Raw genomic sequence first — 26908 nt, 5'->3', positions numbered from 1 at the left:
CCACCACACACACACACACACACACACACACACACACACACACACAAACATACACACACACACACACACACACCAAATTACTAAAATTTGATTTAATAAAGTGACAGATGGGTTAAAGGAATGTGGGAATTTCTGGGCAATTAATCATCAGACACTGCAAGTGTAAATTGTCACAAGGATTAAGAAATGCACCTACCCTATGACCCTGCTATTTTATTTCACTATGCACTAGAGCAGTTTTTCTGACTGTGTAATACAGTGCATTGAGATACAGAAATTAGTTTACTGGATTAGAACAAATATGTCAATATTTTGAAAGAAAATTACCATGTCAATTTTTTGTTAACACATTCAAAATAAAATAGAGATATGATTTTTTCGTAGTTTAAAATGCATGTTTAAAAGGAGACATCGGTTCTATAACAGCTATACCTGGCCCCTATTTGAATTTCTGTTACTGCCACAGTGTCTCAGGTGGTCAAACCATCATCTAATAAAAAATCAGAATTCCACATCTGTGGCATAGAGACAAGTCTACTGCGTGGGTAGAAACCAGTCTTGATCCAACAAGGCCTGATGTCCTGGTAACAGTACTCCGTGCAGAGAAAATTTTTAAAATGTTCTTGATTGTTCCGTAAGGTGAGGCCCCAGGGTATTCTGGGAAATGTATTGTAACTGACTGTTAACGTCACAGGCAAGGATTATAGAATGTCTCGTGTGTTTCTTCTGCGCATGTGCATTCTCGCTCACCTGTCTATCTGGGAAATGTAGTTTTGCCTTGCCATGACGTCACCCTCGCAGGACTACTATGGGTCAGGATTTTCCGGATTTCTACTGCGCATGTGCGGCTCCGCTCAGTCCGCCATCTTTTGTGTGGAGATTGTGGACACTACAGCTGTCCCCACGGTGCTCCTCGGATCCTGAGATTGGATTGTAGTTCGCGAAAGGTAGGTGAGAGGGTGAAAGAGGAGCCCGGAGGGCCTCGAGGGCCCTGCGGGGGCGGGACGGGTGTCCCGGCACTTGTTGGGCAGAAGCGCCGCGGGAGGGCGGGGCCTGACGTGTGGCGCGAGCGCGGACCTGGGCCGGCCGGGGAAGGGGCGCCCGGGCTGCGCTTTTCAGGACCGCTCCGTCAGAGGACGGCGCTGCTGGGTGTGCAGAAGCCGGTTCCAGGTGTCCCAGAACGGGGGATGAAGTCCAAGTGGCTACAGAAAGGTGGGTGGGGTGTGAAGACAGCGAGCCCGGGAGGTGTGCGGGAGGCCACGTTCCAGCTCCGGCGTCAGGGAGCCTGGTACCGACCTATGGGACATTCACTTTATCCATCTGTAACATGAGCGTGTTGATATTTGTGGAATGCTCCCACATTCCCAGAAGAATAACTGTGAGGCGTGTGCAGACGGAGTGTTACTCTGTGGCGGTTGTGTTTGTGGGGTTTCTCATTGAGGTCGAGTTTCTGGTCCCTCCTGCACTGTGTAACCTGCATAGCGCTCCTGGTCTGAGTTTACAGACGTTGATATAAGATCAAGTTTTCAGGGACAGTGACTTCTACGAGGGACTTTGGGGCATGGGATGACATTCTGGTTTTGGGGGGGTACAGGAGCTGTGACAGAGTTTGAAGGAAGTCGCCCTATGAATATGATTAGGAATCCCACTTAGGAGAACATCACTGTGGCCTGAACCCTCTCAGGACTGCTTCAGAGCAGAGGCAAAGGAGTCCCAGGGAGGCGTAGCTTTCACAGCCCACGCAGTTATTCAGTCTCGTGCTTACAGTGCGCAAGAGTTGGCCGCATTCAGTAGCTACCTCAGAGTGGGTGATACTGGAAGGTTTGGGCCAACATTCAGAAAGGAGAGTGACTTTGAGAAGAATAGGCAAGAATGTAGGAAATGTTAATCACTGAAGGGGTTTTGAAGGTGTTTTTTGGATGCAGAAATAACCTGTCATAGCTGAGAGGATCTGTCTGCAGTGCTCTCTGAACACACTCCCATTCCTTCAATTTTCCCTCATTCCCAGTGTCTGAGCTCTTTTAAATGCAGTCTATCACCAATTTTGGCATCTGGAGATATGCTGATGGTGTTATATCTTCATAGTTTCTTTCTGGTAGTTCAGGAATGTTTTGCCTGGTGTTTCTGTCTTGGAAGAAAAGTGAAAATAATTGGATATGAGGAAATGTGAGTTGCCCAGGGTCACATGATTTGTTGATGTTAGACATCCTGACTTTTTGCCTATTCTCCATTTTGCCATACTTCCATCAAAACAAGTGTTTTTTCACTGTTGAAATTACTTTTGTAATGCTGAAGTCAACTTAGAACAATGTATGCTTTAACATACATTGACTTAAAAATCCCTACCTTTTTTTGATCTCCAGTGCTTTCTGTGGATCATGTCACCACAAAGAATAAATAACATAAGTACTTCCCTTAATGCCAGTATTCTGTTCTTGAAAATCACAAATTTTGCCTATATGTATATATGAGCCAATTTTACATTACTTAAATGGGAAAATTTGGATACTAGTGTGCTTCAAAAACTTTATGGAGAGATCTCTATCTACTTTTAGTTATATTTTTCCATAAACTTTTGAAAGTATCCTGGTCCAGTTCACTACTAACTTGTAAGAAACAGACCCTTTGTATGTTTTTAAAGTAAACAACTCCCACATGATATTTAAAAAAAAAAAAACCCAGAAAATCTTACAAGATAGTTTACTGATATGCAAACAGTTGCTTTTTATGGTTCACATGGCCTGCATTAGCACCAGGAACCGCAATGAAGTCTTGTTAGTTGAAATTCAATGTAATTTTCAAAACTTCTCTCTGTGATTGTGAAGGTATATTGATTATATTTGACATGTAATTTAAGGCTTTCTCCTCCACGTAATTTTGTTCAAAACCTATTGAGTTCTGGGGGCTTAGGTATATCATTTAGCATTTGCCATGTAAGGAACAAATCAAAACCCAAATGGCTTTAAAAGTCCAGCCATTTTATTTTCTTGAAATTCTAGGAATTCACATTTTGGGTGTGTTTAGCTGGGCAGTTCAGCTTTAGTCACCTGGTGCTTTGACTGAGCCTGGTTGTTGAACATGGCTTCACTCACATATCCTGTGGTTTGTGCTGACTCTTGGCTAAGCCCTGTGTCTCCAAATGTGTAGCCCCAGGCTTCTTCACACTATGATTGTGTTTAAGAAGGCAAGCACCATTGGCCAGTACTTGTCAAACTTAACTTTTGCATGACATTGGCTAATGTGCCGTTGGCCAAAGCCCAGTTCATTGTCAGAGCACACTACATGAGGGTTTGGGTGCAGGGAGATCCATCACTGGGTGACATTACTGGAATAGTGTACCAAAAGAAATATACATATTGTACATTTTTTACCTATAGAATCATGTGCAAAAGATGTTGGGTTCCAAGATGAATATTATACAGATACTTAGGTATATATAAATAAGATGTGTTGTAGTGGAAACACTTATCTGCAGTTGTGTGCGGGGTCATTATATTAATATTAAAATAGTTACTATAGCCTAACCATATTTCTATAGGATTAGTTTATAATGAGAGAATGTGTTTTTCTTTGGTTTAAATGATTAAGTTGTATGTTTAGGTAACGCTCATTCTTGCTAAATCAGTAGGTAATGTATGTTTTCATTAACCCAAAAATAAATTTTGTGTCTAATGTGTACCAGTTAATGCAGTTGCAGATGCACGTTTAATGGGTCTTTGTTGCACCTTATTGACCATAAAGGATTGTTGTCTCACAGGGAGGCTTTTTGTTTGTTTGTCTTTTCCAGCTAATGTGTAGAGAGTTTTGAGCAGGAAAATCCAGCATCAAGCCACAACAGTTCTCTCCTTAATCCACTGCAATCCCTCCTCGTCCAGCTAAACTGGCAGAGTGTGCTACAAAAGATGGATAAATCTCTGGTGAGTTGTTTTTTTATTTATTACTCATTTTTTTCACTGTATTACCTGGGTATTATGGGGAGCATGAATTAAAATGGAGAAGTAGAAAAATGAGTATGACTCAGCTTGAAGGAAATGTCCATAGGTAAGATAAAGTTTGCATGTAGATATAGCAAGATATAAGACTTCAGAGTCATCTAAGTTGAATAAAAATTTGTCTCTGGTCTTTCTGATGTCATGTCAAAAGTGCAGATACTTTTTTTACATGATTGTAATGGAGCCTGAGAAGAGAAAATGCCAAATTCTCGTTGGATATGAGGATTTATTGGCACTAAATTTTGAAATGCCATCTCTATTAGAGAGGTTTCGACTGCCAACCTGGAAATAGACACATAGCTTTCCACAGTGGAAATGGTTAGCAAGTGCTAAGGCACATGTTGCTGAATAAGCAGACTGTAAGGTTTCATGTAATTTAAGACTTTCTCACCCACATAATTTTGTAAAAATATACTGAGTTCTGGGGAGACTTACATGTATCATTTAGCATTTGCTGTATAAGAACAAATCAAAAAGGAATGGTTTAAAATATTAGGCCATTTTATTTTCTTGAAGTTCTGTGGATCCACATTTTGGGTGTACTCAGCTGAGCAGTTCTCATGCTAGCATTGCCTGGATGGTAAATGCAGCTTTAGTCACCTGGTGCCATGGTTGAGGCTGTTGATTCAAGATGGCTTCACTCACATGTCCTGTTGTTTGTATACAGGTTTGGAAGACTGTACTTGATTCATGGATAAACCGTTTAATTATCACTTAAATTACAGTGAAATCCAGTGCCTATTCTGTAGTCTTTTTCTAACTTGAATCTTCTGCCACATTTGAAACTGCTGTTCGTGATCTTCTCCTGAAAATTCTTCTGTGTTAGTTTCTCTCGTGCCCTTACTGATGGTTTTCTCTCTTTTCTTCTAAATTCTTCTCCTTTTTTCTTCTTAACATAGCTCATCAAAGTGCTTCATTATGAGTGCTATTCTTCTTGCTGTGCTCTTCTTGACTGATTCATTCCTCTGTAGTTTGCACTCTTGGTTCTATTTAGCTTCTTCCCTTTTCTACTTCTTCTCTTTTCCTTGGATCATAGGTTGGAACTCGCTGTTGACTGCTTTTTGTAGTTACCTTAAGGTCAATGAATCCAAAATGAAAATGATGTCTACTACTTTTCTCTTACATGTGGTATCACTACCATCCGGGCAGTGACCCAAGCCAGGGAAATGGGATGTTTCCTGGAGTCTTCCCTGTTTCTTGTGTCTAATCCTTTGTGGTGTCCATTCTTGCTTGTTTGCTTGTTCTTTTCATATTATTCTGATTTCTGTATACACTGCCTATATAGGGGAAGGAGGTGTTGGTACTTATAAAGACAATAACTTTGTTCCATTGGAAATATTCTTGTAAAGACCTGAAAGGCGTATTTCCTGGGTGATGAGGTTCAATCCCTGGTGACCTGTGCTTCTGACCAGCACGTGTGGTGACATCCTCAAGAGTCTGAGGGGAGAAAGCCTTCAGGAGTTAGTGGGACATTGATGAAGAGCCAATAAAAAGGCATGCAAAGAATAAAAACAGAAATTTCAGATTTTCATAATTTGTACATTTTGCTTCTACAAATTTATGTCAATGATTCTATATGTAGTTTTTCTTATTTTATAGTTGTGTGTTTCTAGTTCAAGAGACTTGTCATGTTTTTAAACTTTCTTATATATTGTATTTTATTCTTCTCCTATTTCAGGTAATCACTCAGAAATGAATGAGAAAAATGGATGTGTGCATTAGTCATCAGTATGTTTATAAACTAGAACCATAGCTCACAGTTGGTTAAGAAAGAAAAGTGACAAACTAGTTAAGTGAAAGTTGACATTCTCAAATAGAGTTTGAGATGTAACATAAGATGTCAAATGGTGGCTTTATTTATTTTGATCTTAATGTTCAGTGTGAACTTACATGCTTCCTGTTGCGTATCAGAGTACTGTCTATGGTCTCTAAGGACTTGTTTGGTGTTCCAGTGATCAGCCGTGTAACAAAGTGACACAAAACTTAGTTGCTTAGAATAAGAATTTCTTCCTTACTCCATGTTGGAAGGTTGTGGGTAAGTAGAGTAAAAGAGGAGTGTGGGTTGGCTGCTACATGATGTGTCTGGTCTCACTGGGAAGAACACTAGTGGCTGGGGACATTGGCAGACATTCAGCCCTCTCTTTGTGGCCATGTGAGCTTCCTCAGAGTCTGGTAGTCTCAGGGTAGTCAAGTTTGTCTGGCTTCTCCCAGGGCAATTGTCCAAGAGACCCAGGCAGAGGCTGTAAGGCTTCTGGTTATCTCTACTCAGATACCAAATCATGTCTCCTACCACATTTTCTTAGTCAAGCACATCACTAGGAGCAGCCCTGGTTCAAGAGGAAGGCAGTTAGATTCCACCTCTCAGTAGGAGGAATAGTAAGACTTCACAGCAGTCTTTAATAGACCACAGTTTGCCCTCTGGCCACAAGTTTCTACCACATGCAAAATATACTTTGCCCCTCTTAAGAGCCTTAGAAACCTTCTACTGTTTTACAGTTGGCTGAAAACTCAACTAAATCATGTCCAGTGGCCTGTTATTTTCATCTGCTGAAGGTGTGGCCAGCTCACATTGAGGAGAATGGCATAAACGTGGGCACTTCCCTTCAGAGAGGGTGGGTGGTAAGGGGCGGCACCATGCAGGCACTGGTCTAAACAGTCAGTTATGCCCATTGGGCACCTGGTTTAGTTCTTTGATTAGGGCTCCTTGTTGGTCTCTGGAAAAGATGCCTCCAACTTCTGTATTGTGCCCTCTGGGTTCTTCAGTTATGCCCATTGGGCACCTGGTTTAGTTCTTTGATTAGGGCTCCTTGTTGGTCTCTGGAAAAGATGCCTCCAACTTCTGTATTGTGCCCTCTGGGTTCTCACTATTTGTCAACATCCATTTTTCTTAAATGCCAGAGTTTGCAGATGACCAATTTCTTTGCCTATTTTGGGGTTATAATAGTTGAAAATCCAATGATCCTTCTAAAAAATTTTTTCTAATTCTTCCCTTTTGATGCAAGAAATTACCCTGTGTACATCTTTGAAAAGCATGGGCTTCCATTGTCCTATAATCCATTATGCCAATGCTACCTCTGTGTTAGGCCATTTTTTCTCTGGCCTCCCCTGTCCTCTGAGGCAGCTCTTTCTTAAGTTTTATTGTTTATCAGGCACTATCCGTGTATCACACCCTGTGGTAATTAGAAAACTGGAAATACTTTTGGTTTTCTGATTTCGTTTTTTTAACAAAACAATGTGTTTCTTGCCACAAAATAGTTTGTGTCTTTGAAAATATTTTGTTGGAAAAAACTTGGATTGAAAAGTAGTTTTATTTCAAACTCAGCAAGTTCTGGCTCCTTTACATTTTCTTTAAATTTTGTTTGAAAATTGAACATCTTTGTTTTATTGTTACTTAACTATTTGCTGACAGATGGCCTATGTGGGGATCCTAACCCTTGACCTTGGTGTTATCAAAACCGTGCTCTAACCATCTTAGTGATCTGGCTATCCAGCCTTCTTTAGTTTATCTCCCTTCTCATATTTTCTCAGTGACAGAGAGAGGAGACCAGGTAGCACTTTTCCCATTGTTCACAGAATTCTCCTTTGGTGGACCCCTGAGAGGTTGAGATATACTTTCCATTTTCTGTGCTGTTTTAGGCAATAATGTGGCCCACATCCTTCAGTGCTCCATTTATTTCTGGTAATATATTTTCTGCTGATGCTTCTTTTGGCTAGTATTAATATTTCCACTTAAGATTTTCATAGTTAGTGTTTGTGCAGTATTTTATTTTCATTTTTATTTTTTACTTTTCAGTCTGTTTGTGTCTTTGTATTTAAAGTATATGTCTCCTAATAGCATATCATTGGGTCTTACTTTCCCATCAAATATGATAATTTTTGCCTGTAGTAGAATATTTAGGTTAATTCCATTTAATCTAATTATTAAAAAGGATAGATTTAGGTCTGCCATTTTGCGATTTTTGTTGTTGTTGTCTCATCTACCTTTTAATTCTTTTCTTTTTTCTTTCCCTAAATTTTTTTTCAGTTAATCAAAAATTTTTAAATATTTTAGTTTGTTCTGTCAGTTTTTTAAATATGTATTTTAATTTTAGTTTTGGTAAGGAAAAATACACATAAAAAATTTAGCATTTGAACCATTTTTTACATTTAAGTAGTGTTATGTATATTTTACAGTGTTGTGCAGGAGATGTCCAGAACTTTTTATCTTGGAATGCTGAATATATCCATTAAATGATAACCCTCAATTTTCCCCTCCTTGTACCTTCTGGCATCTGATATTCTAGTTTAGTTTCTCAAAATTTGACTCATATTAGTGGGACCATACAATACTTGTGATTTTGTAAGTGGCTTATTTCACTTTGCATAATGTCCTCACCATTACTTGGTATAACATGTCAAGATTTCAATTTTTTTTTATGGCTGAATAATATTCCTTTCTATGTATGTACCACAATTTGTTTATCCATTCATTCATAGACAGACGTTTGGGTTGCTTGCACCACTTCACTGTGTGACTAATGCTGCTATGAACACTGGTGTGGAAATATCTTTTGGAGATTCAGCTATTAATTATTTTGGATATACACATTGAACTTGGACTTCTGAATCACATGGTAATACCATTTTTAATTTTTTGAGAAGCCAGTGATTTTTTTTTTTTAATGGTACAGGGCCAGCACCTTTGTACATCACCGTGCACAGCATACTAAAGTTCCAATTTCACCAAACCTCTCATTCTCTGTTGAGTGTGAGGCAATATTTCATTGTGTTTTTGCATTTTCTGATGTTTAATGCTGTTAAGCATCTTATCATGTCTTTGTTAGACATTGGTATATCACGTTTGGAGAAATGTCTATTCAGTTTCTTTGCTATTTTTTCGTTGGAGGGTGGGGTTGGGGTGGCTGCCTGGTATGGAGAACTGAACCTCTGAACTTGGTGTTACAATTCTGCTCTCTAACCATCTGAGCTAACCAGCCAGCCCCCTCCTTTGCTTGTTTTTAAGCAGGTTATTTGTTTTGTTTTTGTATAGCTGTGGAAGTTTTTTTTTTATTATGTATTCTTGATGTTAATTTTTTATGACATAGATGATTTGCAACTATTTTATATTTTCAGGTTCTGACAAATAGTATTGTGTTTTTTATTTAAGATTCTACTTGGTCATTGCTGGTGGGTTGAAACGTGATAAAATTTTATTAACCTTGTGTCCTGCAATCTTGCTGCAATCACTTATTAATTCCAGGAGTTTTTTCATTTATTTACTAGAATTTTTTACACAGATACTCGTGCCATGTGCAACCAAATATAATTTTATTGATTTATTTTTCCCTGTCTGTAATCTTTTATTTCATTTTCTTCTGTTATTGCAGTATGAAGTACTTTTAGTGTGATGTTGTGAGTGGTGAGAGGGCCCATTCTTGCCTTGTTCCTGATTTTCTGGAAAAGCTTTGAGTATTTCACCATGAGTAATAATGTTAATTGTAGTTTCCTTTAGATAGTCTTTATGAAGTTGTGAAGTTACTCTCTATTTGTAATTTACTGAGAGTTTTTATGATGAATGGGTGCTGTATTTTGTCAAAGGCTTTTTCTGAATCTGTTGATATGACCATCTAATTTCTTTGTTTTTAGTGTTTTGATGTGAAGGAATAAATTAATTGATGTTCAAGTATTGAACAAGGCTTGCCTGCTTGGGATAAATACCACTTGGTTGAGGTGTATCATTCTTTTAAAACATTGTTTGGGGCCGGCCTGTGGCTCACTCGGGAGAGTGTGGTGCTGATAACACCAAGGCCACGGGTTCGGATCCTATATAGGGATGGCCGGTTTGCTCACTGGGTGAGCGTGGTGCTGACAACACCAAGTCAAGGGTTAAGATCCCCTTACCGGTCATTTAAAAAAAAAAAAAAAAAAATTGTTTGATTAGGTTTTTGAATATTTTCTTAAAGATATTTGTATGTTCGTGTGAGGTAATGGTTTGTAGTTTTCTACTGTAATATCTTTGTCTGGTTTTGGTATTGTTAATGCTGTCCTTGTAGAATGAGTTGTGAGGTATCTTCTATTCTCTGAAGTATATGGTAGAGAGTTGGTATAATTTCTTCCTTTTAAATGTTTGGATAAATTACCCAGTGAACACATCAGGCCCAGGTGCTTTCTGTTTTGAAGATTTTTTTTTACTCAGTTTTCATAATAGATACAGTCCTATTCTTTTTTTTTTTTTTTTTTTCCATGTCCGGCAACGGATCGCAACCCTCAGTGTTGCCCCCGTACCAGACCGGGGACCGGCAACGGGATTGCAACCCTCGGTGTTGCTCCCACGCCTCGCTCAGCCAGTGAGCGGGAACCGGTCTGTATGTGGGATCCGAACCCTCGGACGGGAGCGCCGCCGCGCTTCCCAAGCGGCGCACTATCCAGTGCGTCACCGGGCTGGCCCCGATACAGTCCTATTCTAATACCGCATTTTAGTATGTGTGAGTTTGGGAAGATTGTGTCTTTCAAGGAATTGGTCCATTTCATCTAGGTTATCAAATTTGTGCCCAGCGTTGTTCATAGTATTTATTTTTTAATGTCCACAGGCTCTGTAGTGATGTCCTGTTTTCCATTTCTGATATTATTAATTTCTGTTTTTTGTCATTATCTTTTTAGTTAGCTTAGCTGTAGGCTTACCAACTTTATTGATATTTTTGAGGAATCAGCTTCTTGACATTTTTCTCTCAATTTCCTTAATTTTATTTTTGATCTAATTTTTATTTTTTCTGCTTCTTTTTAATTTGCTCTCTTTTTTTGTAGTTTCCAAAGATAGAGGGTTAACTTATTTATTTCAGGTGTTTATTTATTTATTTTAATTTATTTATCAAATCAAAATCAATTATACATATTTTGGGGGTTGAACATTGAGATATGTTGATCAAATCAATATTACTAGCATATAGTTAAAAGTCATAATTATTCTTTATGCCCTTTGTCCAATCTCTCCCCTTCCCAATTTTCCCCATTCCCTCCCCCCTTCCCCCTCTAATTACCCTAGATTTCTTCTCTCTTTCTGAAAGAGTAATGGTTACTCTTAATTTGTTGCCTAGATGATCACCCCAATGCTGAGAGGTGTGATCAGGTACCCCAGTATTATCATAGAGCAGATGCTTCTGTCACTCTGAAATGGGCTTTGTGGAGAGAGACATCCTCTTCTTTGTCTCTGCTGGTGACTCTCCGTGTGTCAGTGCACTCCAGTGGCTGGTGGACCATCTGTATTTTGGTTTTGGCATCTAGCCACTTTCACAGCAGCCATGGTTATTGTGGCTGTGGTGGACCACCCACTTGGAGGTGATGTTTTTGGCATGCTCCTAGGTGCTGGCAGTGTGCCTGGTTGTGGGGTGTGTCTGGTCCCCTTCTCCATGCCTCTGGTCCCTGGGCAGACCCTGAGGTTCTCGTGTGGCATGCCTGGTTTTGGAAGGGGGATCCAGTCCCATTCTCTGTGCCTCGGGGCCCAGGGCAGGCCCCAAAGCACTGACTTGGTGTGCCTGATTGTAGGATGGGGTTCATGCCTTGTTCATGCCTCAGGTCCCCAGGTGGACCCTGAGGTGCTGGCAGGGTGTGCCTGGTTGTGGGAGGAGGTTCTGGTCCCCTTCTCCATGTGTTGGGTCCCTGGACAGGACCTGAGGTGCTGGTGTGGCATGCCTGGTTGTGGGAGGGTGATCTGGTCCCCTTATCCATGCCCTGGGTCCCTGGGCAGGCCCCAAGGCATTGGCTTGACATGTCCTGTTGTGGAAGGAGGGTCTGGTCCCCAGTTCTATGCCTAGGGTCACGGGGTGGGACCCAAGGCACTGGCTCAGTGTGCCTGTTTGTGGGAGGGGAGTCTGGTCCCCTTGTTCATGCCTCAGGTCCCCAGCTGGGCCCCAAGGCAATGGCACAGTGTGTCTCATTGTGGGATGGCAGTCCAGTCCCCTTCTCCATGCCCTGGGATCCTGGGCAAGCCCTGAGGCGATGGCACAGTTAGCTGTTTACTTTTTAAATAATATATATTCAATACTGTAAATTTTCTGAAAGCATTACTATTTCTGCATCCCACAAATTTAGATAAGTTGCATTTTCTCTTTTATTTACTTCAAAATATTTTAAAATTTTTCTTGAGTTTTTTAATTATTTTTTTTACCAATATACAATTCCAACACGATTTTGCCAAAGTGCCTACATGGAGACTACACTACTGCATCTACCTGAAATCAGTACTACAACACCCATTCTGTAGTCAGTGTAAACACATCCACAAAAGGAATTTCCTCTCCTCAAAGCCCAATCTTGAGTATTATGAAAAAACAACTGCTCTACCAGGTGACTAGAGACCAATGTAGAGATACTAGAAATATGAAAAATAAAACTTATGACACTACCAAGGGAATATAACTTTCAAATGGCCAACAGATACAGGAGAAAATGCTCAACATCACTCAGCATCCAGGAAGTGTAAATCAAAGCCTCATTGAAATATCATCTCATTCCAGTTAGACTGACTACTATCAAAAGGCAGAGAGTAACAAATGCTGGTTAGAAGGTGGAGAAAGAGGAACACTCCTATGCTGTTGGAGGGACTGTAAATTGGTGCAGCCATTATTGAAAATCATATGGAGATTCCTCAAGCAACTACAAATAGAACTGCCATATGACTCAGCAATCCCACTGCTGGGTATATATCCAAAGGACTGGAAATAATCATGTAGAAGAGACACCTGTACTCCCATGTTTACTGCAGCTCTATTTACAGTAGACAAGAGTTAGAACCAGCATAAATGTCCATTATTGGATGGCTGGGTAAGGAAAATGTGGTGTATTTATACAGTGGAATACTACTCTGCCTTTAAAAAGAATGAAATATTGCCACTGACAGCAACATGGATGAACTTAGAAAAAATTATATGAGGTAAAATAAGCCAGGCACAGAAAGAAAAATGTTGTATGTCCTCACTTATATGTGGCACCTAAGAAAATAAATGTTATTAATTTTTAAAAAATAAAAGAAATATACAACAATCACAATATTGCATTGAACTTCAGGAGTAGAAAACATAACTGAGGTTACTAGAGGGAAGAAATGCTCATGGGGATAGTGGAAAGGAAGTATTTCTAAAGAGCCACAAAAATCAATTACACTGTATAATGAAGAATATACTAATTATTCTGATTTGAACATTGCATTTTGCACACAGATATTGATATCCAATGCTATACCTCAAAGATATGTACAATCAACTGTGTTGCAATGAAAAAAACTTAATTAAAAAAAGAGCTTTTTATTGAACCTTCACTTATTTCTTTAGTTTTTTTTTTTTTTTTTTAATGTATATTCGGATTCTAACCTATATCTTTTTTCTTCTCTAAGTTTTTTTTTTTTTTCCCCCACATTGCTTCAAGTACAGGCATATTGGCAACAAATTCGCTCAATTTTTGTTTGCCTAAGAAAGTCTTTATTTTTATTTCTTTTTTACAGGTTGATTTCATAGTGCACAAGACTCTAGGTTGTAGGTTTCTTTAATCAATCATTTGAATATTTCATTGTACTCTCTCTTTACTTACGTGGATTCTCAGGAGATGTTGGGTGTAATCCTTATCTTGTTTCTTTTTTGGATTCTCAGGAGATGTTGGGTGTAATCCTTATCTTGTTTCTTTTTAGGTAAGATGCTTTTTCCTCCCTCTGGCTTCAGTCAGATTTTTCATTAGTTTTGATTTTCTGAAGTTTGAGAATTACATGCCTAGATGTAGATTTTGGGCATTTATTGGTTCTGTGTTATCTTAACTCCCTTGATCTTTGGTTTGCTGCCTGATATAAATTTGTGGAAGTTCTCAGATAACAACATTTTAGTGTTCTATTTTTTTCCTCCATCTGTCTTCTGCTTGTTTTCTAATTACTCTATGTTACAACTTTTGACATTGTCCAGACTCTTCAGATGCTATGTTCTCTTCTTTTTTGTCCTTTTCTTGTGGGTACATGCTTTTCAGTTCTTAATTTCCTTGATCTGTCCTCAAGCCCAGAGATATTTTTTTCAGCTGTGTTCAGTGTACCAAGTTGGTGAGAGTGTGGTGTCAGTACTGTCAAGGACCACAGTTTGATCCCTATACTGGCCAGTTGCCTGCCCCCTGTTTATCTTTCTAATATCTCTATAATTATTTAAGAGATTTTCAGTCATAGAACTATGAATATGTTGGATTTCCAAACAGACCAAATGCAGAAATACATATATATATATATATATGTATGTATGTATATATGATGAATTATATTGGTAGACTTAATACTGAGCTTTCCTTTAATTGTGGAATAAATTTAGAAAATTTCTTCACATTCTATTTATTTTCCTCCATCTTATGTTTAAAGATAATGTGCTTCTGCAGACTTTGTCCTTGTTCATTTTTTGTTTTGTTTTGTTTTGTTTTTACTTGGAATTTCTTAGGTTTGCTCACACATTCTGATGGCTTCAGTTAGCATTGAAATTTTGATTTTTCCCTGCCTTGGACTGAATGTCCACCCAACTGTTGACCCCCACTGTGACAGTCTTAAGATGGTGGGAAATCCTATTATGCTAATAAAAAGATGGGGCCTTAATGATATGATTAGATTGTAGGACCATGCCATAATGAATGGGTTAATAATGGTGGGCTGAGATGTGGTTCTGAGTGCTTTAAAAGAAGAACACATGAGAGCTTGACCTCTCTGCTGTGCCATTTTCTGCCATGTGAGACCCCTGGGTCACTGTCATGTCCATCAAGGCCTTCACCAGCTGTGTTCCCTGGACTTTTGACTCCCCATCTTTTGAATCTGCAAGGAGTAAATTTCATTTTCTAACAAATCACTCAGTTCCAGGTATTTTGTTGTAAGCAACAGAAACGGATCTTCAGCTTACATATCTCTCTTGAACTCTGGAATCATGTATCCAATTACCATTTGGGCATTCCCACAGATATTTCAGATATAGTGTATTCAAGTCTGTTTTATTTCTGCTCATTGTATTTTTCTGTCATTCTTCAAACTACACTTTATAGTGCCAGTACCTAACTAGCTGTAATTATGTAGAGAGCCTGAGAGTAAAACACTATTTTGTATCTGCACAGGAATTTAGTACCACAGTGTCTTCCTACATTTGTTTCCATATAACTTTCCTCTTCTGTATGCTTACTGCTCTGTTACTTATTCATTTATTTTGTATTGGGTAGCCCATAAATGGATCTGAACCTGTGACCTTAGTGTTACCAGAAGCATGCTCTCCCAAGAGAGCTAGCTAAAGAGCCTTGCTCTGTGTTCTATGCAGGTGGTTTTCCATCACGCTGTTTTCTTTTGCTCTGACTCTCTCTATAGCTTTATCCATTCTCTTTCTAGTGGATCACTATTAAATTGTAAATCTAGTATGTTATTGATATGAATTTACAAAACAACATTATTTGCACCCTGTGTTTAGAAAGTGGCAGTGTTCACTCATGCAGACACAATCCTTTGGCACATGGAATGAAAATTTTGGAATGCCTTTGTATATGTTTTAAGTTTATAAGTAATTAAAAAATAGCCATTGCATATAATGTTTTACTGTTTGAAACAGACAAATATTTAAATGCAGAACCATTCTATAATATGTTTTTTTAATAGTATGTGTAACTTATCACCACTCATGAGCATTCACCTAGACGTGGTGCTGTATATAGTTCCATTAATGTGGTGTGTCTTCCTTTGCTTTTGTGACTGCAGCTTTGCTGTTGCCTCATTCATAAGATTCTAGTTCACATGGAAGAGTTTAACATATTTGGCATTTCAGTGAAGTGCAAACAGACTACAACATAGAATTATATTTTGTCTTTCTTACTCAATTCTCTATTGAACTTGTGTCTGCATTTGTTAATTTTACACATTGGTTCAGGTATATATTTATACTTATGTCTTCATACCTGATTATAAACTTCTTGGAGAAGCAGCTCTTTATTCATACTTTTATCACTAGCAACAAAGATGGTTCTTAGCTATAAGATAAACCTTGTAATCGTATTTTTAGTAATTTATATATTAATACAGTGACAGGATATCCCTGCTGGGTTTGTTTTCCTCCACTATATTTGGTACAGAAAAGCAGCACCTTATTAAGACACTCACACTCACAGAAGTGTGAACTGTGAGATTCCTGTTTTGTGACCCAGGGCTGGTGGCTTCAGTTGAGATCAATGTGCCATTACAGGAGTTGGTGTCATTTGAGGATGTGGCTGTGGACTTCACCTGGGAGGAGTGGCAGGATTTGAACGATGCTCAGAGGACTTTGTACAGGGATGTGATGCTGGAGACCTACAGCAGCCTGGTTTCATTGGGTGAGTGAAACTCCCCAGTAACATTTAGGAGAAACTTTTTTTTTTTTTTTAAAATAAAAATAGGAATAGTTTATAGGGTTTTATGCTATTTAGAAAGATTACATTTCATGAAAAACATGTCATCCCTATTTAGCAAAAGATTCAAATTGGACTCTTAATTGTATAATTTCTGGTTCTGAGCTCTTATCATCCTTCCAAGGATCTGGCTTTGCAGTTTTATAAAGTCCTATGTTACTTCTCCTTAACAGGGCACTGCATTAGTAAACCTGAGGTGATCCTCAAGTTGGAGAAAGGAGCAGAGCCATGGAGTATAGAACACCCAAACCAGAGCCTCCCAGGTTAGTAAGCACATCCTGGGCAGAGGCCAGGAATAGTAAAACCCAGCAGATCTTGGCTGTGTTCAGCTGTTCCTGGCAAGTTTTCCACAGGAGCCTGAGCTAAGTCTGGCTCATCTCTTTGCATCTAACATTTATATTATATAATCTCTTTGATGGACTCACACATATATATGTCCATATTTTATTTTGCTATTTTTTTCAAAGTGTATTTTCCTAAAATGAAATCTGTACATTTCTCTTCTTTGACATTTATTTTTGCTATTCACTTTTTCAATATTCTCCGTTGCCCTCATGTCCTCCCCTCTCATGGATATGGTTTTTCAGACTCTGTCCTTTTGTGTTACTTAAAAGAGTGTCTGAAACTGCATAATTTATGAAGAAACAAACTCTGTCTGTTATTCTGTTCTGGAGGCTGAGCATTCCAAGGTCTAGGAGCTTCATGTGGTAAGGGCCTTGTTTCTGATGGTGATCCTTGGCAGAATTCCGAAGTAGTGCAGGGTATCACATAGGAAGTTGATAAGAAAATAAGAGAGATCTAATCTAGGTAGGAGCCTTCTGAACCACCACATCAGACATTATGGAGCTGAGGCAGACCTAGCATAGGGCCATGGGAAATGAGAGTTGTGGACTTTAGAGAAGAACCATGAGACTCATGGTGTCAAGGTCAAGTGAACCAAGGGTTTCAAGTTGAGGGACTGAGATTGCTGTTTGGAAGTGGAATTTGAAGTTAGTATTTTCCTCATCTTTTTGTAGAAGTCATTCTTAAACAATAAAGAAAATTAAGAATATACAGGAGACTATTTTTTATGAGACTAGTAGCCATCCAAAACTCCAGTGCATAATACTAGAGCTTTCATGAGCAATGAATTATCAAGTGAGAGTGTGGTCCAGAGTTTGGGGAGATAATACAGGTTGATTGTATAAGGAGTCAATAACACCTTCTTCAAAGATGGTGGGCACAGAGTTGGTTGCAGAACCAAATATCTTAGACCAGCAGTAAAGGGGTGTCTGAAGTGGTAAACTGAGGTTTTGTGTATAGTAATGGTTTTGGGAAGCATAGGCATTCAGTTTAAATGAGTAATTTGCGGGAGCCTCTGTTTAGGGAGGAAAAAAGGAGATTTTATTATTTGAAAAATTTCCATATGCTTATAGCCATTACCTAGGGTAGATTAAAAAGTATAGGAACATTAATGCAAAGTTCTTAACCTAAGTTATTTGTCTCCATATATGATAAAAATTGGATCCTTCTACACCTGAAAGTAGTTCATGAAGGAAAACCTAGCCATATTCAAAGCAGAAGAATGAGAAAAAAAGCATCAGGAGATAACCGCTATTGTTATGAAAATAAAATGGAGTAAAAATTGTAAACAAATGGAAGGTGATAAGCAATTATTGGAAATCTACAATTAGGAAGAAGGTAAAAATTTATGAAAAATTTCATGATGGTTTTAAAAAGAAAAAAGTGAATAAAGAATCAAAGAACATTGGGAAATAATGTTAGAAAAAATAATAATAATACGGGCCGGCCCGGTGGCGCATTGCTACAGTGCACCGCTTGGGAAGCACAGTGGCGCTCCCGCCGAGGGTTCGGATCCCACGTGCAGACTGGCGGCTCACTGGCTGAGCGAGGAGTGGCGGCAACACCGAGGGTTGCGATTCCGTTGCCGGTCCCGGTCCGGTACGGGCGCGACACTGAGGGTTGCGATCCGTTGCCGGTCACGAAAAAAAATAATAATAATAATAATAATAATACAACATAACATTATTTCAGTATGATGGAAACCCATATACTCCTGAAACTAATACCCATTATTGATTTTTATAAAATTATTAGGATTGGGAGAAACTTCTCTACCTTTTCATGAGCATGCAATAAAATATGCTTATGTGTGGTTCATGGATATGTTTTTTTTTTTTTTTTTTTGTCATTTCAGATATCCAGATAGTCAATGACCTACTTGAGAGGAGCCAAGATAGTCATGGTAGATACTTGCAGCAAGGTGTAATCATCAGTGGTAACCAATCAACTGAGGAGAGAGTGCAGTTAGGAAAATCATTTAATTTGAGTTCAAAGCATATTTTAAATCTGGTTATAAATAATGGAAAATATTCAGGAGTAGAGCATGACGAGTTTAATGTATGTGAGAATGCACTTCTTACAGAGACTGATGCCATGCATGCTAGAGAGAAACCTGATGAAGATAACATATCTGAGAAATCCCAGAGACATCAGGAGCACCTTAGTCAGCATCCCAAGATTCAAACTGAGCAACCTTTTGAACATAACGGGAAAGGAAAATCCTCCAGCACACTGCCAATAATGTTTACATCTATGAAGGTTCCTGTGGGTGAGACTACCTGTAAATATAATGAGTATGGGAAAGGCTGTAATAACTTAGCTGTCATTGCCCAGGAGATAACTCAGATAGGGAAGAAAACTTTTCAATGTGATATGTGTGGGAAAGTGTTCTATAAAAAGGCTAAACTTACTCAACATGAGATTATGCACGCAAGAGAGAAACACAACAAATACAGTGAATGTCAGAAATCTCTTATTAAGCAAACATACCTTTTCTCATATCAGGAAATATCTACTGGGAAGAAGCTTTATCCATGTAATGAACAGGGGAAATTTTTCTATCAGAAGTCAGACTTTACTGTGCATCACAGAATTCACAAAGGGGAAGTGTCCTATGGATTTGTTAAGTGTGGCAAGTACTTTCATGAGAATTTGCCTATCAGCTGTCATCAGGCAATTCACACAAGTGAAAAATCATGTGAATGTAATGGATGTAGAAAATCTTTCTACCATAATTCCGCCCTTACTATATATCAGAGAAATCACATGAGTGAGAATCTGTGTGAATGTGAAGAAAGTCAAATTTTCTCCAGTAAGTCAATACTCAAGAAACTTGAGAGAATTCACATTGTTGAGAAACCCTTTGACTGTAACACATGTGGAAAAACCTTTCTCCAGAATTCAAACTTCAGCAAGCATAAGAGAATTTATAAGGAATATGGAAAAGGTTTTCACCAAAAGTCAAACCTGAAGAGACATCAGACAATTCACACAGAGGAGTACTCATATGAATGTAAAGAGTGTGGGAAAGCTTTTAACCAAAAGTGTGCCCTCAAAAGGCATCAGAGAATTCACACAGGTGAGAAGCCATTTGAATGTAAGGACTGTGGAAAAGCTTTTAACCAAAAGACACACCTCAGCAGGCATCAGAGAATTCACACAGGTGAGAAACCATATGAATGCAAAGAATGCGGAAAAGCTTTTATTGAGAAATGGTTTCTCAGCATGCATCAGAGAGCTCACACAGGTGAGAAACCATATGAATGTAAAGAATGTGGAAAAGCTTTTAACCGAATGTCACACTTCAGTAGGCATCAGAGAACTCACACAGGTGAGAAACCATATGAATGTAAAGAATGTGGAAAAGCTTTTAACCGAATGTCACACTTCAGTAGGCATCAGAGAACTCACACAGGTGAGAAACCATATGAATGTAAAGAATGTGGAAAAGCTTTTAACCAAAAGTCACACTGCAGCACGCATCAGAGAATTCACACGGGTGAAAAACCACATAAATGTAAAGAATGTGGAAAAGCTTTTAATGAAAAGTCAGTTCTAAGGATGCATCAGAGAATTCACACAGGTGAGAAACCGTATGAATGTAAGGAATGTGGAAAAGCTTTTAACCAGAAGTCTATCCTCAGTAAGCATCAGGAAATTCACACAGGTGAGAAACCATATGAGTGTAAAGAATGTGGAAAAGCTTTTAAACTAAAGTCACACCTCAGCATGCATCAGAGAATTCACACAGGTGAGAAACCATATGAGTGTAAAGAATGTGGAAAAGCTTTTAAACTAAAGTCACACCTCAGCATGCATCAGAGAATTCACACAGGTGAGAAACCGTATGAATGTAAGGAATGTGGAAAAGCTTTTAACCAAAAGGGAATCCTCAGCATGCATCAGAGAATTCATACAGGCGAGAAACCATATGAATGTAAAGAATGTGGAAAAGCTTTTAACCGAAAGTCACACCTCAGCATGCATCAGAGAATTCACACAGGTGAGAAACCATATGAATGTAAGCAGTGTGGAAAAGCTTTTAATCAAAAGGGAATCCTCAGCATGCACCAGAGAATTCACACAGGTGAGAAACCATATGAATGTAAAGAATGTGGAAAATCTTTCAACCGAAAGTCAACCCTCAGTATGCACCAGAGAATACACACAGGTGAAAAGCCCTGTGAATGTAAAGAATGTGGAAAAGCTTTTAATCTAAAGTCACACCTCAGTATGCATCAGAGAATTCACAGAGGTAAGAAACCGTATGAATGTAAGGAATGTGGAAGAGCTTTTAACCAGATGTCTGTCCTCAGTAAGCATCAGGAAATTGACACAGGCGAGACACCATATGAATGTAAAGAATGTGGAAAAGCTTTCAAGCAAAAGTCACACCTCAGCCTGCATCAGAGAATTCACACAAGTGGGAAACCATATGAATGTAAAGAATGTGGAAAAGCTTTTAAGCTAAAGTCACACCTCACACTGCATCAGAGAATTCACACAGGTGAGAAACCATATGAATGTAAAGAATGTGGAAAAGCTTTTAAGCTAAAGTCACGCCTCAGCCTGCATCACAGAATTCACACAGGTGAGAATCCATATGAATGTAAAGAATGTGGAAAAGCTTTTAAGCGAAAGTCACGCCTCAGCGTGCATCAGAGAATTCACACAGGTGAGAAACCATATGAATGTAAAGAATGTGGAAAATCTTTTAACCGAAAGTCACACCTCAGCCCGCATCAGAGAATTCACACAGGTGAGAAACCATATGAATGTAAACAATGTGGAAAAGCTTTTAATCAAAAAGGAATCCTCAGCATGCACCAGAGAATTCACACAGGTGAGAAACCATATGAATGTAAAGAATGTGGAAAAGCTTTCAACCGAAAGTCAACCCTCAGCATGCATCAGAGAATTCATACAGGTGAGAAGCCCTGTGAATGTAAAGAATGTGGAAAAGCTTTTAAGCTAAAGTCACAGCTCAAAATGCATCAGAGAATTCACACAGGTAAGAAACCACATGAATGTAAGGAATGTGGAAGAGCTTTTAACCAGAAGTCTATCCTCAGTAAGCATCAGGAAATTCACACAGGTGAGAAACCATATGGGTGTAAAGAATCTGGGAAAGCTTTTAAGCAAAAGTCACACTTCAGCCTGCATCAGAGAATTCACACAGGTGAGAAACCATATGAATGTAAAGAATGTGGAAAAGTTTTTAACCACACATCTATCCTCAGTAAGCATCAGGAAATTCACACAGGTGAGACACCATATGAATAAGTATGCGGAAAGGCTTTCAACTGAAAACCCTCAGCATGCATCGGAGAATTCACACAGGTGAGAAGACTTGTGAATGTAAAGAATGTGGAAAAAGGTTGGTTTTTTTTTTACAAAATCAGTTTAGAAGGCATCAGAATACTCACCCAGGAAAACACTTCTTATGAATGTAATATGACAAGCCTTTTACTGGAACTCCCACTGATAGGAAAGAATTCACACAAATGAAAATCTCAGTGAATGTATGGGAAAATATTTTGCTGGAAGTCATACCTCAAGACATCAGAGAACATCAGTCAAGAAGACCTGTAAATATACATTGTGCTCAGGTATTGGAGATTGTCTTGTGGATCCCCAATGATATAAAAATTTGGTGATATTCCAATCCTTTCTTTAAATGTTGTAGTATTTGTTTATTACCAATTCACTTCCTGCCATGTACTTTACATCTTGTGTCGATTGCTTATAATACTGAAAGATGTGAATACTATGTAAATAGTTGTTGTACTGTGTTGTTTTTCAGCTGTAGAATTGTTTGATTTAACGTTTTTATTTTTTTTTTTGAGGATTTTTGAGAAGTAGGTGGTTGAATCACCATATGTATAACCCTCTGATATGGAAGGAGGACTGTAATGATTGTGAAAACATTTTTTCTCCAAAGTCTCAAGGCTGGCTATGGTTAGAGCATTGTTGCTTATAGCACTGTGCTCATAACATGCTCACCAGAAAATCAATAAATATAAATAAAAGAATAATCACATCCTAGCTGGCATCAGAATTTACAGAGGGGAGAAATTTTTGATGAGACAGACTATATGTTTCAGACAGAAAACACTCTTTTCTCTCATATGCATAGCCTGCAATCAGCATTTGATGATTGGGTGGATGACCATGTAATTTAACTGTTCAGGGGAATGCAGATATAAGTAGTGAACATTACTTCCAGTTCAGACAACAAAATCCAAAAAATTTCCACACTGTTACTGATTTCTCAATATCTTTGTGAGTAAATGAAGATGACTCTTGGGTGAAGTTGGGACCATAGGTGGGAGAAATCCACCCTAACTTAAAGTAGAAGGAATTAAAGACCCCAGAGATATTCTCACCACTATCCCAAAACCTCCATTTATACATCGTATTAGAAATTATTTCCTTGGTGAGCCATTGTGTGTGTGCTCTGCATTACAACACAGCCACCCCACTCTAGATAAATGATTTTTTAAACTTTCTGAGAGAAGTTACCAGTCCTTTTATATGGGAAGAGAATCCTGTGTTGTTACCTTTTATATCTGAATCAGTTTATGGGAAAACCAAATTATGGGGAGAAGCAATGCTGTAAATGTGGGGTATCTTATCAGGACATCTCATTGAACAGTGAAAATAAAGTTAAATATCTTAATCTCTTTAATGTGTCAAAGCTTTCAAAAAAACTTTCAACACTTTTTATTTCAGAATTTGAAATGAGAAATCTATCAATCTTTGTTATAAATGTAAATTTTTAAATGGAAATGATAAATGGAGTATTAAAAATATTTTTAACATTTTGAGTTTGGGCAATATTTAAATATGTCTGGTGACACTACCTGCCAGGGGACATTTGGCTTTGTCTGAAGACATTTTTGGTTGTCATAACCGAAGGTTGGGAGGTGCTACTCAGTTGAGTGGGAAGAAGATACTCTTGTAGCTAAACAGCCTACAATGTGCAAAGAAGTCTCCTCACATGTGCAACATTTATGCATAAAACTGTTCTTTGTTAAAAATTTATCTTAATGGAACCCAGCATGACTGTGGGTTAGGTAATATGTAAGAAATAGTTTGGTTTGACTTATTTCAGGATTTTTGATATTAACTGCCACTCTGACTTCCGTATATTTTGGTAAATATATTGTCTAAAATACTGCACTACATAGATTTTTTTCCTACTCTCCTCTTTTAGGTAAACTTGTATGACCATTATTACAAAACCATCTAAGTAAAGGTAATGTTTTCTAATGTTTGAAGCTAATGCAGAGCCAGTCAGTGGACTGAATACAAACATTTGTATGGGAATGCACAAGTCTCACACATAATTGTAAACAACTTGTCTGAACTCATTTAAGCAGCTGTAAATAGTTTTATCATTCTACTCAGTGGAAAGCAGTGTCTGCAAGGAATATTTATCCTTTATTCCAATTTGTCATATTTTCAAATGGGGTCAAATCACAGGTATGAGTGTACCACATGCCCTGTAGCTGAGAAATCTCTTGTGTTTCTATTTGCAGTGATGGAGTGCTATTTTGTATCTTAGCCACATACAGGAAAATCCTGGCTCCACTTGTGTAATTGCCTTGTGCATTGCTCTGCTTGTGTATAGACCTCCAGACCTAGAGATGGCCCCAGAGCCTGTTTTCAACTAAGGAGTCTTCTAGATTCTGTGGTGACTCCCTGTCTGCCCTCAGAGCCTTTTGGGTGGGGAAGACCTGGTCCTGAAGGACGGGTATGAGCAAGTAAGAAAAAAGTTGTCTGTCAGAACCTGAGGGGTGTGATTGGAGGCAGGGCTTATGGGGTCCTTTTGGGCAGATAGGTCATTCCATCTGCCACCATTCTGTCCCCAAATCTCTGGTAACAGTGGGAAGAGAGTATTGCACCATCATTTATCATTTTTCACTCTAATCTTTATTATTATTTCTGTTTTCGGAGGTTTAATTTTCCAACTTTATCTAGGTTTTTAGCTGGAAGGTTAGGTTTTTGGTTTCAGATCTTTCTAAAATGTATATATTTACAAATAGAAGTTTTCCTCAACCTTTTTTTACTTTTGGTGTGTTGCTGTTTTCAATCTCGAAATGTTTCAAATTTTAGTGTCATTTTTATGGCTCACTGGCAGTTTGGGAGTTTGTTGTTTGATTTCCACGTAATTTGAACTACTGAAATATTCAGTTAATTTCTGTTTAAATCTATTGTGGTCAGAACATACATTGTATGATTTCAGTCCTCAGAGTTATTGAAGATATTTTATGGCCTCCAAATGGTCTTTTCTGGAGTATGTTCCATGGGCTTGAATAGATTGGGTATTCTGTTTTTGGGTGTTGTGTCTATATGTACATATATGTAAATTCAAGTGGTTTTATAATGTTGTCCAAGACTTCTGTACCCTTATCAGTCTTTTGCCTCATCGTTCTATCTATTATTGAAAGTTGCATTCGACATCTCTGAATATTTACATAGAACAGTCTATTTCACCCTTAATTTCTTCTGATTATTTTTATTTTATGTTGGGCTTATTTATTCTGTGCATGTATACATATAATTGTTATGGGGTCCTCAGTGCTTACACTTTTGTCGTCACCCTCTTTATTCCTAGTAACATTTTTTAGTTTTTTTTGTTTGATGTTAGTATGGCCAGCCAGTTTATCTGTGTTATGGCTCTGTTTACATTGTATATTTTTTCCAGCCCATTAACTTTCAACTTCTTGGTATCTTTGAATTTAATGTGTTTCTCTTGTGCTCAATGTATAGTTTTTTCTTTTTTTCTTTTAAATACTATTGGACAAGTCTTAAAAATTTTTTATTTTGTTTTAGTTGACAGATTATATTTTATTTTATTTTATTTATTTATTTTTTTTTTTTGTCTTTTGTCTTTTTTCCGTGTCTGGCAACGGATCGCAACCCTCAGTGCTGCCCCCGTACCGGACCGGGGACCGGCAACGGGATCGCAAGCCTCGGTGTTGCTCCCGCGCCTCGCTCAGCCAGTGAGCGGGAGCCGGTCTGTACGTGGGATCCGAACCCTCAGACGGGAGCGCCGCCGCGCTTCCCAAGCGGCGCACTATCCAGTGCGCCGCCGGGCCGGCCCAAGTTGACAGATTATAATGGTATATGCTTATGAGGCACAATTTGATGTTTCAACACATGTATACATTATGGAATGATTCAATCAGGCTAATTCACATATTCATTATCTGACACACTTATTTCTTTGTGGTGAGAACCTTTAAAATCCACTCTGTTAGCAACAATGAGATATACAGTACTATTAGCTATATTCACCATGCTGTGCAATAGGTCACCAGAACTTATTCCTGTTGCTGAATTGAAACTTTATACTCTTGGACCAACACATCCCTATTGATCTTTTACCCCATCCTAACCCTCAGTTTTGATAAACTTTATTCTTCTCTCTCTCTCTGTTAGTTTGACTTTTTAATAGTCCACATATAAGTAAAATTAAGTGGTATTTATCTTTCTGTTCGTGGCTTATTTTATTTAACACAATATACTCTAGATCCACCTATATTGCCATAATTAACAATTTTGTTTCCTTTTTTTGAAGTCTGAGTAGGATTTTATTTTATACGTAAGCATTTATTTTATCCATTTATTCATTGACTAGTACTTCTGCAGTTTTGATATCTTGACTTGTGAATAATGGTGCAATAAACGTGGAAGGGCTGACATCTCTTTCTCATACTGATGTCAGTTCCTTTGGACGTATACCTAGAAGTGGGATTGCTGGATCATTTGGTAGTTTTATTTTTAGCTTTGTGACAACTTTATGCTGCTTTCCAAATTGGTGTTCTAATTTATGTTCCCACCTTGTGTATTCGTAACTTCATGAACACTTGTTATTTTTTTACCGTTTTGATAATACCTGTTCTAACAGGTCTGATGTGATCTCATTGAAGTTTAACTTGCATTGCCCTGTGGATTTGTGATGTTGATGATGTTTTCATACATCTGTTGTCCATTTTAAGTCTTCTTTTGTGAAATGTTTATTCAGGTTTTTGTTCACTTTTTGAGTCAGGTTATTTATTTATTCTTTTTGAGTATTTTGAGTTCTGTATTGCTTTAGATTTAGCTCATGTGAAATGTATGGCTTCAAAAATATTTTCACTGAATCTGTGGGTTGTTTCCTC

General features: G+C 38.3%; 1 protein-coding gene across 1 annotated transcript; it reads left to right on the top strand.

Moving 5' to 3' along the window:
* Nucleotides 1-861: 861 nt before the first annotated feature.
* Nucleotides 862-23563, top strand: LOC103608218 (zinc finger protein 420-like). The gene is given in 6 exon segments (XM_008592670.1): nucleotides 862-947; nucleotides 3788-3917; nucleotides 16196-16322; nucleotides 16571-16660; nucleotides 18595-22038; nucleotides 22041-23563. Coding segments are annotated over 5 exon segments (3822 nt in total). The 5' UTR covers nucleotides 862-947; nucleotides 3788-3902; the 3' UTR covers nucleotides 22187-23563.
* Nucleotides 23564-26908: the final 3345 nt, after the last annotated feature.

Source organism: Galeopterus variegatus, unplaced genomic scaffold, assembly GCF_000696425.1.
Source record: "Galeopterus variegatus unplaced genomic scaffold, G_variegatus-3.0.2 Scaffold8160, whole genome shotgun sequence".
NCBI lineage: Eukaryota > Metazoa > Chordata > Mammalia > Dermoptera > Cynocephalidae > Galeopterus > Galeopterus variegatus.
This window is presented reverse-complemented; position numbering and strand designations above follow the sequence as displayed.